At 53.8% G+C, this 13,667-nt stretch overlaps 1 protein-coding gene across 1 annotated transcript; it reads left to right on the top strand.

Moving 5' to 3' along the window:
* Positions 1 to 729: 729 nt before the first annotated feature.
* On the top strand, positions 730 to 12,599 carry NCLIV_047870 (putative cAMP phosphodiesterase; the record flags this gene model as incomplete). Its single annotated transcript, XM_003884338.1, has 18 exons — positions 730 to 1,488; positions 2,166 to 2,472; positions 2,859 to 3,138; positions 3,512 to 3,611; positions 4,072 to 4,176; positions 4,598 to 4,686; positions 4,884 to 4,944; positions 5,346 to 5,589; positions 6,001 to 6,364; positions 6,529 to 6,634; positions 7,046 to 7,153; positions 7,563 to 7,649; positions 8,204 to 8,256; positions 8,878 to 8,920; positions 10,065 to 10,198; positions 10,554 to 11,344; positions 11,909 to 11,999; positions 12,497 to 12,599. 18 exons carry the CDS (start codon positions 730 to 732, stop codon positions 12,597 to 12,599), a joined length of 3,825 nt encoding a protein of 1,274 aa, XP_003884387.1.
* Between the last annotated feature and the right edge of the window lie 1,068 nt (positions 12,600 to 13,667).

A 13,667-nucleotide genomic window follows, 5' to 3' on the forward strand; every position in this document is an offset into this window, starting at 1 on the left:
TTGCGTTCACGCTGTGTCGTCGCTGGGAAGCAGACACTTCCCGGCCCGCAGCACGCGACGTTCTGCTGTTCGAATTGCCACACGTTCAGGTGCGCCTCTCCCCTGAACTTGAACCCGGATTTGCTCCGTTCTCTTGCAGTTCTACACTGCCTGTTTTGGGGCTTGATTTTTTCGGATTTACGTATCCCTGGCTTTCGCGGTGAGAGGAACCGCCACGTACTCCGTGGTGAACAAGAGGGATACTCGTGCCTACACTGTGTGTCCTCGAATGAACTACACGGTGTACGTAATGTGAGGACATCCGGCGTTTGCATTCCGCCGTGCCACGATTGTGGAGTTTGCTTCGTTGTATTTCGTCGCTGCCTCTACTCTTCATTGTCCTCTTCGGCGACGGCATCGTTTTTCTGCCGGGCATCTCAGGCGAGCCGGTCTCCTAACAGTTCCGTCTCGAGTTTTTCCACGCAGCTGACGCATCTTTCTTTTCCTCTTGATTATCTTGCCAGAGGGTGGTTCTCAAAAAGCGCGCGACCGAACGCAGCAAGCACTCTCCTTGTGGGGTCGTGCATTTCCGGCTGCGCCGGGTTGCTCACAGTGCGCATCTAAGCGCCGGTTCGCCGACGGTTCTATACTTTCTGTCGGCGGAAATCTTTTTTTCACCAGTTGATTCGAGAGAGTAACTCGACAAAGAGGAACATAGGTGAAAGCGAGACGAAAACTCCAGTCTCTCCAATGGAGGGGACGCGCCATAGGTCTAGCTCGTCTTCCGCAGGGAAGAGCGAGTCGCAGAATCGTGACTTGGACGATGTGGAGCTAGGGCAAATGCGAGACTCGTCGGGACAGTTGGGCGAAGAACACGTGCGACTGACGAGGAAGGACACGACCGATGATTTGGGAAATGGAGGCGCAACGACGGCCCACGGGACGCTGGACGTCTTGGACGACGTCAGTGATTACTCGTCGCATGCTCTGGAAAGGGCGCCGTGGCGAAGGGGACTTCTTGGCCGGATGCGGGACCGCATGGACGCGTTTATGACCGATATTTTCAGGAGTGAAACGGACTTTCACACCGCGTACACGAATGCAAAGACACGGATTGGCGGGCTGGCGAGCTCGACTACGTCGCGGAGTGAAACGACAGATGGAGTCAGCGCGACTCAGTACCTTCACTTCTTTCCTCTCCGCTTCAGAGACGGGGGCCTCGAGACGGAATATGGACAAGTGTGTGGCCAGCTGTTTATTGGCCGTGACTTCCTTGTCCTTTGCTTCACCATTCTCTTCATCATCCCGACGACTTGGTATCTTGCTGACTACAGCTTTAGTGCCATCGACCTTCGAGAACACTCGTACGGCGCCTGGATCGCTTTCCACACCGCCTGCGGCGTCGACCTCTTGGTTGGGCTTATCTCACTCATCTGCCTGATCTTCCCGCAAGTCTGTCCCATTCTGCACAACCACTACGAGAGTTTCTCCTACGTCATTGTCTTCCTGGTACGCGCACCGCACTCGGAAAGTGCGAAAGCGCTCAGCCCCCTTTCTTCCGAAAACAGTGGCGCCACACTCAGTTTCTCTCGAGGCCTATGCTTCGAAACCCTCTTCCGCATCAGCCGAACCGCATCTGCATGCTGTCTGACACCCTTGTTTACCATCGTACCTGTTTTCTTTCGTGCTCTTTCAGCTCTCTGTATCAAAGATGTGGCTTCAGTCACGTAGATCCATGTCCGGATATATGTACATATATTTCCACTTGTATACATGTGTATATATGCCGACACCCCTCTGTGTGACTCGGCCCCCCGTTCAGTGCACCTGCTTTTCGTTGCACACTGGACTTCTCGCTAGGCAAGGGGTACAGGAGTCTTTTCCAGCGGGGCTCTTTGCCACAACCATCTCCACATTCTCTTTTCGTCCACAGAAGGTCGCTTCTCGATCTGTCTGTACACGTGATGGAACTTCGATCGATATCTGTATACTCTGTTGCGCAGATACCGCCACCTGCGTGAAATATATATATATATATATATATAGATATATATTGCTTGGTGCGTGCCTTCGGATATCCCTTTACTCGTTTTTTTTGTCGATGCCTGGATAAATCCCGCTCTCTACGGACCGTGGCGCTAACCTGTAATGCAGAAGGGAGAGTGTGTGCTGTGTGTGCCCTGCAGTGGATGTCTGTTTTGATGATTGTCATGGCAACATTTCCACATCTGGTGGTTGTTCCGGATCCCATGGAGCTTCTGTTCAATTACAACGACGCCGAACTGGAGACCGAGATCATGAAGCTCGCGCCGGTCTGTCGCTTGATTCAAGGGAACGAAGGCCTCTACGAGTACACGGAATCCCTCAAACACAATCCGGACCACATCGGCTCCGCGATGGCGACGTGCATCGCAGAGCAATCGTGCGTCTCCGGAGCTATGGAGATTGTCTCTATGTCTGCTTCGAACTGCGCTCAACAGCTCAAGATGCTCGGTAAGGGCGCTCGTCTTGGCGTGGTCTCCTTTGACGTCTTTTTTCCGTCCCGTTCTTTCCCTGGGCTAGGCCTTACCGCGTGGTTCGTGTGGCGCGGCTCAGCGAGGGCAATGCACTGGTTCCTCGCTAAGCCGAGAGATGGCCTCTACACTGCGTGCAGGACGGGGCGGTGCTCCTCTCGTCTTCGTCTAAAACTCGCTCTGCTCTGTGCCACGTTCTCGTGGATGCCGGGGACTCGAGTCCGGCGCGCGAGTCGTGGCAGGGCCGGGTTTGCAAGCGTCGGAGGCGTGAGGAGGGACACTCAGGGAGAGGTGGTCTCGACGCGTCGGCCGTTCCGTTTCTGCCTTCTCACACATGCCTGTGATTTGTGCGACCTTTTCGTTCAGCGGGACAACCCGACTTGACGACGCTTGCCGAGGCCCTGTGGCTTCCGTTTGCGACTTACTTGGGCTACGTCAAGCAGATGCTGCAAGTTTTCAAGGTCCCGATTGTTGCCCTTGCCGTCATCATCATTCACTTTGGGACGGGCATGATGTTCATGGACACCCTGTCTCCTTCCAGGACCAAATTCACCCTTGCGCTCCACATCGTCGTCGTCCCCATTTGCGCGCTCCCCTTCATTCTCCTGCAGTCGAAGTACCCTTTCATCGTCCCAGTCCAAGAAGCGTAAGGCCCTTCGCAACATGCGAAACGAAAAGCCGGGACAACCGCCGAACTCGCCGGTGGCCGTACAATCTGCTCCCTTCCCCTTCTGCAGACATTTACTTAGCCCCTCTCTTTCGCCCAGGCAGCGGACGCGACACGGTGCAGAAAACAGAAAAAAGAAATCGAGCGCGAACCGACAACAACCTAGGATACACAAACACACAGACCTATACTTTCATGCAGATGCGTGCAGATCTTCATGCTCAGGCACACATCCCCATGCAGGTGTATCACCATGTGATGTAAAGGACGATCATCCACGATGCAGGTTTTCCAAAGTCTGGAGAATCTCCCCGCATGCGCGGTGCACGCGTCTGTCTGGCTTTCCCTGCAGGGCCCTCTTCCTGCTTGCGTTCACGTTCGTGGCAGCCGCTGGGTACTTTGGACGATATGCCCAAGAATTTCAACATCGACTTCTCTTCTGTTCATGGCGCGTAAGGGCAAATACCGCCGGAACCAACCCCCTGCGCGAAAATGCTTATCCTCTTTCCCCCAACACCGTTACAGTGGAGATATCCATCTCCGTGTCCCCTAGCAGCTACCGATATACTCAGCGTTAGGTCTGTGGCTGTATGTGTGTGGATGCACACACGCGAAATCCGGCGCATGACGCGCGTCTTCCGGCTCTCGACTTCTTTGTTCTCTTACAAGTTGGCAGCAGGCGAGCAAGAGATTGCAAGTGCATGACATACACACCTATATACATATATATAGGCCTACCTACATCCCCCTCTCTCTCTATGTAGATAAACGCATATATATATATATATATATATATGCGTGTGGGTATGCATGGATGCCTAGGTGGATATGAAGAAGTCCTGGCGTCGAGTAGATGGAACGCCGATGCGTGTTGTAGGTCCGTTTGCCGTTTTTTCTCTCTTTGGTTTCCAGGTGACCAGCAAGAAACTGACGGATTTGAATACGAAAATAAAGAACCAGAAGAAGCAGAAAAAGAGCTCGACTGCTGTTGAGGAATTGATCACGCAAGTCAAGGAGGTGAGGCAAATGCGAGTTTGCGTCCACTTTCGTTGTCTCGCTTCAAATGCAGGTTGCACGTTAACGTTCGTTGCAAACGGATGCATGTGAAGCGTATACCAATGTACTCAACTGTTCATGTGCCAGTTTCCTTGTTTGTCTCTGTCCATCTATCTCCAGCTGTATCTACCTATGTTTATTTCCACCTGTGTATATCAATCCCTATTTTTCTACCAGTCTGTCTCTGTCTAAATATTGGTAGATAGGTAGCTCTACTTGGATACCGGCGTGACAGCATCACTAGATCTCTGCTTCTCAGCCTCTTGGTGATCAGCCTTGCAGCGGAGGATAGGCAGGAGGAAGAGGCGTTTCGTCGGTGTGCGTGAAATTGGGAAGGTATCTATGATTGAGTCACACTTGTCTCTTTGCTTCCTCTGATCAGTGCCAAACTTTGTGCGGCATAGCGCGAAACCGGGGCCGTCGCGCAGACGTGATGGAGGAGTTGATCCAGATGGAGAAACTTCTTGAAAAGTAGGACATTCGTCTTTAGCTGTTTTGTCTGGGGTCTCGTGTAGCAGCTGCGTCTCTGCGCTTTCCTCTCTTCCCGTCTTTCGTCCAGTCGTCCACCGCGCCTTGCATCGACACGAAGATGACCGCGATGCACACCCTTCCACGCTTTTAGGTCTCTGCCGAGACCGCGCGCACATCCTTGTGTCTTTTCTCTTTAGGATTCTTGAAATTCTGACGCAAACGGACAACCTCTACTCCGTCCACTTCGCCGACACGAATGTAAGAGCCGATAGATGCGGAAACACGGCGCTGGCTTCGAGGTGGAGCTAGCGCGCTGACCTCCGCCTGGACAAAGTCGCCCGGAAGCCTGGCTTCCCCTTTCTGCACTTTTGACACCCCACACCCTTCGCATGCGCATGTGCGACAACTCTGTTGCCTCCACGGCGTGTGCTCGTGGCGCACGTGGGCACTGCAGTTGTTTTCCTCTGCACATGCCTAGCTCCACTTCTTTTTGCCGTGCGTTTGGTCGGCCGCCATCTGCGTATATCGGCTGTCTCTCCCTCGCATCGGAGGGCTGCGGCTTTGCTTCTGAGCCGTCTGAACCCCGCCTGTAGCTGCACTCTGCATTCGCCGCACAGCTCCGCTCTCACTGTCCCTCGCGGTGTCGTGCTTGTCTGCAGGAGGTCCATAGGCAGTTCATCGAGCTGTACAACAAACCGGAGAACTTGGCGCGGGAGTTGCCGCATCGCGCAGCGAGCCGCAGTGCGCAGAAACGCCTGACTTCAGGACGCCCAGAGTCGATCGCCTCCTCAGGGCCCTCGCGACGCATGCAGTCCAGCGGTCTGCAGCTGGGCAGCAACATGAGCATGGCCACGGAAGGCGTCGGCAGCGGACCGAAGAGTAGCAACTCCAGTCCCGTGATCGGTGAGTGCGGATGCATGCCTGGTCTGCGTGTGCCTACAGGGATCCGGAAGCGAACGCGAGAAGAGGTCTTAAAGAGAAACAAAGAAAGAGACAGGAGAAAAAAGAGGGAGAGGGAGGGATGTCCAAAAAGGATGAGGGAGACAGGGGAAAGTACCCGAAGCTGCGTAGGAAACAGAGAGAACAGTGGCGAAAAGCCGCGAAAGCACACGGGGAAACGCTGCTGCGACAGGAAACTGCTGGAAGCGTCGTGTCCAACTCATACGGCACGGGGGAGGAGGAGGGGGATTTGCTGGTACTTCTTCTCCCCGGTCCGCCCTCTATCTGGCTTCCAGGGGGTTGGGTGCTTTGCGTCTTTCTGCCCAATTTCGTGCGTGCAGTTTGACCCCCGTCCGCGTGTTTTCGGCTTTGCAGGCTTTGAGTTTGGCTCTGGGTTCGAGCAGATGAACAGCGTTGTGGGCGACAGCGGTGTGACCGGGACGTTCAAGAACCTGCCGATGCCCGAACACACTGCCTCGCTCTTGACGTGCGTTGGGATCGACTGGGACTTCGACATGTTGCATCTGAACTCGCGGACGGAGAACATCATCGTCGAGGTCGGCTACGCCTTGCTCTGTCGTTTGGCGACCGACTTGGGGTGTGAAGAAGTGCGCCTGATTCGCTTCCTCTACGCCATCCAAATGCAGTATCGCGACAACCCGTACCACAACAGAATCCACGGCGCCGAAGTCGCTCACCTCACGGAGTGCCTCACGCGCATGCTCAACGCCCAAAGGAAGTAAGTGAAAACATGCGTGGGGTGGCGGGGGAGGCGTTCCCGCGGCGGAATGTAGCCGGTCGGTTGTGGCGTCGCGCACCAAGCACTCAAAGAGCGGTTTAAAGCATGGACGGTCGAGACGACTCTCTCAACCTCTCCCACTCTATCCTTTGCTTGCGGCTCAGCATGAACTCAATCGACAAGGTGACCCTCACAGTGGCGGCGATCTGCCATGATGTCGGCCATCCAGGCAGAAACAACCAGTTCTTCATCAACGCCTTCGATCCTCTCGTAAGGCGCAAAACAAGACGTTGTGCAGTTATCTATATCTATCTATCTATCTATCTATCTATCTATCTATCTATCTAAGCGTGAATACATCTGTCGAGATGCCCATTTATGCAGATCTGTCGCTGTGTACAGTTGCCGAGAAGCAGGCAAAAAGCTTGAGCGAACATGCGTGGGAAACAGGTGGGTCTGTGCATGCAGTCCGCCTCACAGCCGTTAGGTTCGTGCTGACTGCATGTCGTTATTTCGGCGGATAGGAGATGGATGCGCAGGTTTGGAGGGATGTCGTGAGGTGTCTGGCTGCCTGGGTCAATTGGGTGTGTGGACGACGGCGCCGACTGGCTTTGATTTTCTTTGCGGCTGCCGCATCGCTCAACCTCCCACGATTGTTTTTCCGTGCTCTGGCGCTCCCAGGCGGTAATCTACAACGACGTCGCTGTCCTCGAGAACTTCCACAGCTGCTTGACATTCCGAACACTCGAAAACCGAGACTGCAACATCTTTGCCTGCATCGATGAAAGCGTAAGAGCACGAGATAGCGGGAAATTGCCTGCGACGTGTCTGCATGCATGGAGAAAGAGGGACAGGGAGAACGCTTCACGAGCTTCCTGGCTAGTTCTCTCCAGGGGGGCGGGCGACTTACTATTCTTGTTATTGGGAGCACAGTTCCCTGGGTATCCAGTCCAGCGCTCTGCCGTGGGCGCTATGAAAGGGATCTAGTCTGCATGCAGATGAATTCATGTGAAAAAGAGATACATGTGTAGGCGTGTGCAGAAGCGTTGCTGCGTGAGGGGCTGCATTCGTGCCCACCGAATTGCGCACACATCGACAGATGCCCCCGTTCTTGGTGTTGCATGTCTGTGCATCTGCTTTCCGGCTTTCTGGTGCCGTCCTCTGAAACGTCTTCTCGCAATCGCCTTTCTGCGTTCAGAGCTTCCGATATATTCGCCAATACGTTATTGAGTGTATTCTCGCGACCGACATGAAGCAACATTTCGAGAGTCTGTCACGTTTCCGAGTAAGACAAGCGTCTCCTAACCTTCGCAAAATGCTCCTCTCTCCGGAGCGCTTATTTGCACCGCCGTTGACCGCGTGCCGCATACTATGCTGCTTACGTCGATTGTCTTCGAAACATTTACATATATATATATATATATGTATATATATATATATATGTATATATATATATATATATATATATGTATATATATATCTGTAGATACATAGGAGTGTCATTGCGCACTTTTGCCTCCCCATTCCTTTCGTTTTCCCGCGTTTCTGCACATGTCATTTTGTCACACATTTTTGGTTGGTTCAGATGTTTTCGATCCGTGTCGTAAGGACATGAAGCGTAGACATGCGTCGAAAGAACGCTGCATGCATGCTTTCCCCTGTTGTTGAAGGGCGACGTTGGAAGGGGCGCGTTCTCTCTCGTTTTCTGCCTGACCGTGAGAGTTGTGCCTCGTCTTCTCATATAGACTGCGACGCTGTCGATTGGGGGTTCGCGTAGGTGTGTTGTGAGAACTCTGGAGTGTCTGCATGCTGGTGTCTTTGCGCGTTACGTTTCGTCAGATCCGGCGAAGCTCTCCTGAGTTCAACTACGTTAAAAATGTGGAAGACAGGTGGTAAGTGGGACGTCGACCTGAAGATTTCAGCGCTGTGTCTCGGTCTCTGCAACCGCCTTACGCTTCAATGAGCAATTTGTCTCCCGCCAAGCCAGTTTGTGTGCCGATTCGATTCAAAATATCATACCCCTCACTTTCCCTGTCCCAAGATGGAGGGCTGTTTGGGACTGCGACTGCATCTGGGGCCCTATGGAGTGTCTCGTGCCTCTTCTCATCCCTTCTGTACGAGCCTCTGGGCGACTCAGATATATCTGTAGCTCATTTACATCTATGTCTAGTTTTCTATATCTATCTATCTATCTATCTATCTATCTATCTATCTATCTATCTGTCTATCTATCTATCTATCTATCTATGACTACAGACATGTGCATCTGTGCGCTGGGGTGTTTGCTTCTATGTCTACCCGACGTGTTCTGCCTGGTCGTACGTGGACAACCTTACCTGTCTGCCAATCGATGCAGACCCATCTATATGTATATATATATATATATATATATATACATATATCAGGTATGTATGTCACATATATTGTCTGGTTGTGGAGATTTTTCGGGAGAGCTTTTCCGACAGCGAATGCTGCATGTTCGTGGGCTGGGCCGCCGCTTGTGTCTCTCTTAGGCTCGTCGCGAGGATGTGTGTGAAGGTCGCGGATATTGGACACGTAAGTCGAAGTTCCTTTCACTCCTTATTTCACGTCAGACTCGTCCGTTCTTCTCTCCACATTCGGACATCATCATTTGACCACCTGCGTCTAATTATATAACTAAATATATACAGGCATATACATATACTGTATAGGTAGCATACATGTATTCATTAGAAACTCTTTGTCTATCCATATATATATATATATATATATATATTTCTTTTGTGGTCTCCGTCTCTGATGTACGCCTTTTTTTCTCGCTTCCTCGTGTAGATCTGTTGGTGATTCCCAGTTGTTTCAGGGCTGGGACTTTCATATAAACGCATTCCCTTTTCTTCTCCCTCCTTGTGATTCCCTGTTCGGATTGTACATACGTGCATATACACCTATACATATGTGCATCTGTAGATACGCATTTATAGGTAATTATTTATGTACAGCATACGTTTCCGACTCGGTTATCTGCCGCGGCCGAAGGAGTTTTTGTTTTTTTCAGTCGTGCGTCCCGTGGACCCAGCACTTTGAGTGGTCCTCGCGAGTCGTGGAGGAGTTCTACCTGCAGGGAGACGAAGAACGCTCGAGAGTGGGTGAAATGAAAATAAATCACACCCCGAAACCACAGTCTGTGGCTTCAAGGCCTAAACCCCAGACAAACATTTCCATCTCTAACGATATACATATGAGTAGATATGCTTGTCCGTATTATTATCCCTTCTCTTTACAGTACATATGAATATCTAATATATATATATATATATATAGATAGATAGATAGATAGATAGATAGGTGTATAGTCACATGGAGGCAGCGCGTCTACCCACATGTATACGCATGCATTTAGGCGTGTATATGCGGGATGTAACTTCGCGTGTTGATACATGGACATGTGTGTGTAATGTATTGAAAGTCTTGTCTTGGGGCTGTGCGTTTCCGAGTGGACGGTGCGTGTCCATGCCTTTGGGGGTTCATTTGTAAACCGTGCGGTGAAATGTGAGGCTGTCGACCTTGGCGAAGACGCAGCCGTGAGTGCGTGTCGGTCCGTGGGGTGTCTGCGCGACCCTGAGAAGAGGGTCAGCGTGTCCAGTTCGTTTTTTCTTCGAAGAACTGCGTACGGGGCTCTGTTCACGTAGGGTGCGCGACGGTTTTGTTTGTTGTTCAGAACATGCCGCTATCGCCTCTCTGCGATCGCGAGAAGCATGCGGACATGGCCAAGTCTCAGGGCGGCTTTCTGGAGTTTGTCGTCAAGCCTCTGATCAAAGAAATCGAGGAAATCGATCCGTTTGGTCGCGTCCGGTGCGTTTTCGAAGGAAACTGGGAAAGCAAAGGGCTGCGGGTTGGATTTCGACGCGAGTGCCGATCCTGCGGCATGGGGCACGGTCCCAAGGCAGCGTTTTGCGGATCGCGCCCTCGCTTCTCACCACTGGTTGTTCTCGCACTGCGATGGTCAACACTCTCGCGCCTCCACCGCGAACGTGTCAGCGTCGCGTCGACGTGTGGTTCAGTCTTATATGCGAGCAATGGCGTCGGGAGCGTCGTCGTTTCGCTCGTGCGAGGAGCAGCCCGCTGGTGACAGCGTGCGCACAGTCGGTCACGCGCACAGTTCCACGGTCGGGTGTCGCACGCGTGTCCGCTTTGCGTTGTCTCTCAGAGCGGAGATTTTGTCGAACATTGAGGCGAATCAGCAGCAGTGGCAGGAGCTTCACGAGGCGGGGACGGAGATTGAATTGGTGCGGCACACGTGCCCAGACGCTGCGGAACAGAACACGGTGACGACGTACGCAGTGCGCAAAATCGCGGGTCTGGGCCTCCAGCAGTCGAAGGGCATGAAGCCGAGCTCCTCTTTCTTCGTGCCGGAGACGGGGGCGCAACGGGGGAACAGCCAAATGATGTTGCACACGATCACCTCGACGCCGGACGTGATTCGCAAGCACTTGGAGACGCCGAAGGACGGCGAGACGGAGGACTCACAGCCCCAGGCTGCTTCGGCTGCGGGTCCCGGATCAAGAAGGACGAGTCGAGAAGAAGCGTCTCGGGGCGCGAGCGCAGAGGACCGGGATCTTCCGCGCGTCCGAAGAACCCAGGGCAGTCGAGGGTTAGCCTCGCTCGACAGCGAACGAGTGAAGGAGCACGTGAGTTTTGCAGACAGCGTCGAGTCGCTCGGCCGCCGCGGAAACCGCGACGCAACCGCCTCAACCGACGGCTCCAGACGCCTCGACACCGGCCTCAGTCTCGCCTTCACGGCTTCCGACTCTGGCGCGGTCCTCGACCCTTCCTCGATGTCTCTGGACGACAGTGCGCCCCAAGACAGAGACCAGAGAGGAGAGACACGCCCGTCGAGCACTGGGGGCAGACGAACGCGCGAGAAGATCAGCTTCGAGGACTCGTCGCCGTCCTCGAAAGGCTTTGGATCGTCCCAGGGTTTGCGCGTCACGTTTGGCGGTAGGTGATCTCGGAGACGGCTTGAGCGGAGGGGGTGGGGTTGTTGTGTGTATGAGAGGGAGCGTGCGCGCGCCAGGTCGGTGGTAGGGGATTGCACTTGCTACAACTGTCCATATGGATTTGTGTGGATTTTACGGTTTAGAGTCAAGAAACGCACGCGTTTCCTCTGGTGTATCTGGGGGTTTTCGGGGGTTCGGGCTCTGTCGCGATTTCGAGCGCGGCTTTTCCCTTCGCTCCGCATTTCGCTCTACATTTCCCCCCGTTTTCGGGTCCCCGCGCCTGTCGCGAGCGTCTGTCGCCTCTGGAGTCCAGCGGAGCTGAAGACGCCGCCCCTCTCTCGGGCTGTGCGACTCGCTCCGCGTCACGGGTGCGGGGGTGAGCGGAACCCCGTCGATAACCAGTCTCCCTAAGCCAGCAAAAACAGCGGTGGATTTCAGTGCCCTACGTCAGGAAGGTTACTCCCCATCTGGTGCGTTCTAGGCGTGTCTCTTTTTGGGATCTTGTGCATGAAAACGCTCTTTTGGGTCTGTTGGCCCGGCGCCTCCTATGCTACCTTGTTCACAGATTTGTCGGAGGACAGCGAGAGCGGGGACCGGCCCTCGGACGACGCCATCTCCGTCGACTCTCAGCCGAAAGTCTCCGAGTCTTCGGAGAGGTGAGGATTTCTTCGCCTGAAGCAAGAGGTCGCGTTTGGGACGGCGAAAGGAGAAACACTGTCCACGGTTTCTCTCTTTGAGCGCCGTTTTCTCTCTCGAATTCACTGTTTCGCGGATGCGTTCCGGCTTCGACAGCGCCCGCGTTTTCTTTTTTCTCGACTCGGGTGGGCTCTGAGCGAAAACTACCTCGGCCGCTTTTGCCGCGGGGGAAGTGCCGCAGTGCGATTTGATTCCGTCGACAGTGCGCAGATGTAATGTTTTCGGCTTCGTGTCCTCCGGTCCTCCTCGATGCTCCCTGCAGACAAACGGTGGCAACCGCTGGTGCACGCACATTTTCACGTTCTCATCTTTTTCTATCTGTATCTGCACTGGCCTATCAACATCTAAAATCTATGTACATGTACATCTATTTGCCTATTCGTAGATCTCTCTATGCAGATCAATTTCTATCTATATAATAACTATATGCGATTTTGGCGCTTGCGTGTTTTCTCAGCTCGCAGCCTGAGCCCGATAATGGGCGATCCTCCCCGCCGCGGCTCTTCGAGACCGCTGTGACGATGAAGCGTGACGAAGGTTCGGCGTCTCGGAAGAAGTAGATTGTTCTCTCTTTTCGCTCGCGTTGCGAGCGCTCTCTTGGATTCTCACTTTCTACCGGTCTCCGTTTCTGACCAAGAATTTGACTTCGTTCTGTTTTCCGTCTCCCCATCTCCGTCTGCTCCGCCGCAGGCGGTTCAGCTTCCATTTTCCCCGCCTCGGCGCACCGGGAGGTGGAGAGGAGGGGGCGATTTCGTGACTGAGAAAGAAGCGTGTGCGCGCGCGGCCGCACGGAGGGACACAAAAAGCGAGCAGCGCGCCAGAACGGCGTGTCTCGATCGAGAAGAAAACGCAGCGCAGCACCATTCATAATGGCTGTGTGAAAGATCACTCGCTACTGCGGCTCCAAAGGGAACAGCGGTGAGCGCAGTATCGAAGCAGGTATCCCCGCACATATATCTCTATTTGCATTTCGATGTGTCCATCGCACAACTGGGCAACAAGCGATTCGCCCGTCTGTGCCCGAGTGCATGCATGCCCAAGTGCTCGCTTTGAACGGCCTTCACAGTGTGAAGTGCCTACGTCTCGAGGCGGGGGTCTATCCGCCGTGCTGCTGCGTCGAATCGTGCACTGTTCACCCAGGGTGGTTTACCTATACATCCCTTTACAGTCCTCGCGCACGTACACCCCCTCTTCCCGTCTCGAGAGACGCAGGCGTGTCGCGGCGCCGAAGACGCATATCTGCGTTGCCGGGAGGAAAAAAGGCCCTCGGCTCCAACCCGCCGCGCCGAAAAGCGCCGCCCCTTTACCGGCGAGATCCCCAGCCTCTGGCCGTTTCCGCCTCCCACACCGCAGGCGGTTGTCCGGCAGACAGTTTCTGCTCCTCGTGGATCCAAGGATCTCTTCCGCGAAAAATTGTTGCCGCTGTGGGGGCGAAACCGAGGCGGGAAGAGCGCGCACTGAAGAGAGTTTGCGCATTCCACGCTTTTATGCTCGCCCCGCCGGAGACAGCCCGTATCCGGGTCTCTGTGTCGCTAGGTGCTTTGTTTTTTTGTGCATTGCCTCAGGTCGGGGGCGAGCTGCGTCAACGCAGACTTGCAGGCTGTCTTTTTCCCGACCGTTGTGCCGTT

Source organism: Neospora caninum, chromosome X, assembly GCF_000208865.1.
Source record: "Neospora caninum Liverpool complete genome, chromosome X".
In the NCBI taxonomy this organism is placed as follows: Eukaryota; Apicomplexa; class Conoidasida; order Eucoccidiorida; family Sarcocystidae; genus Neospora; species Neospora caninum.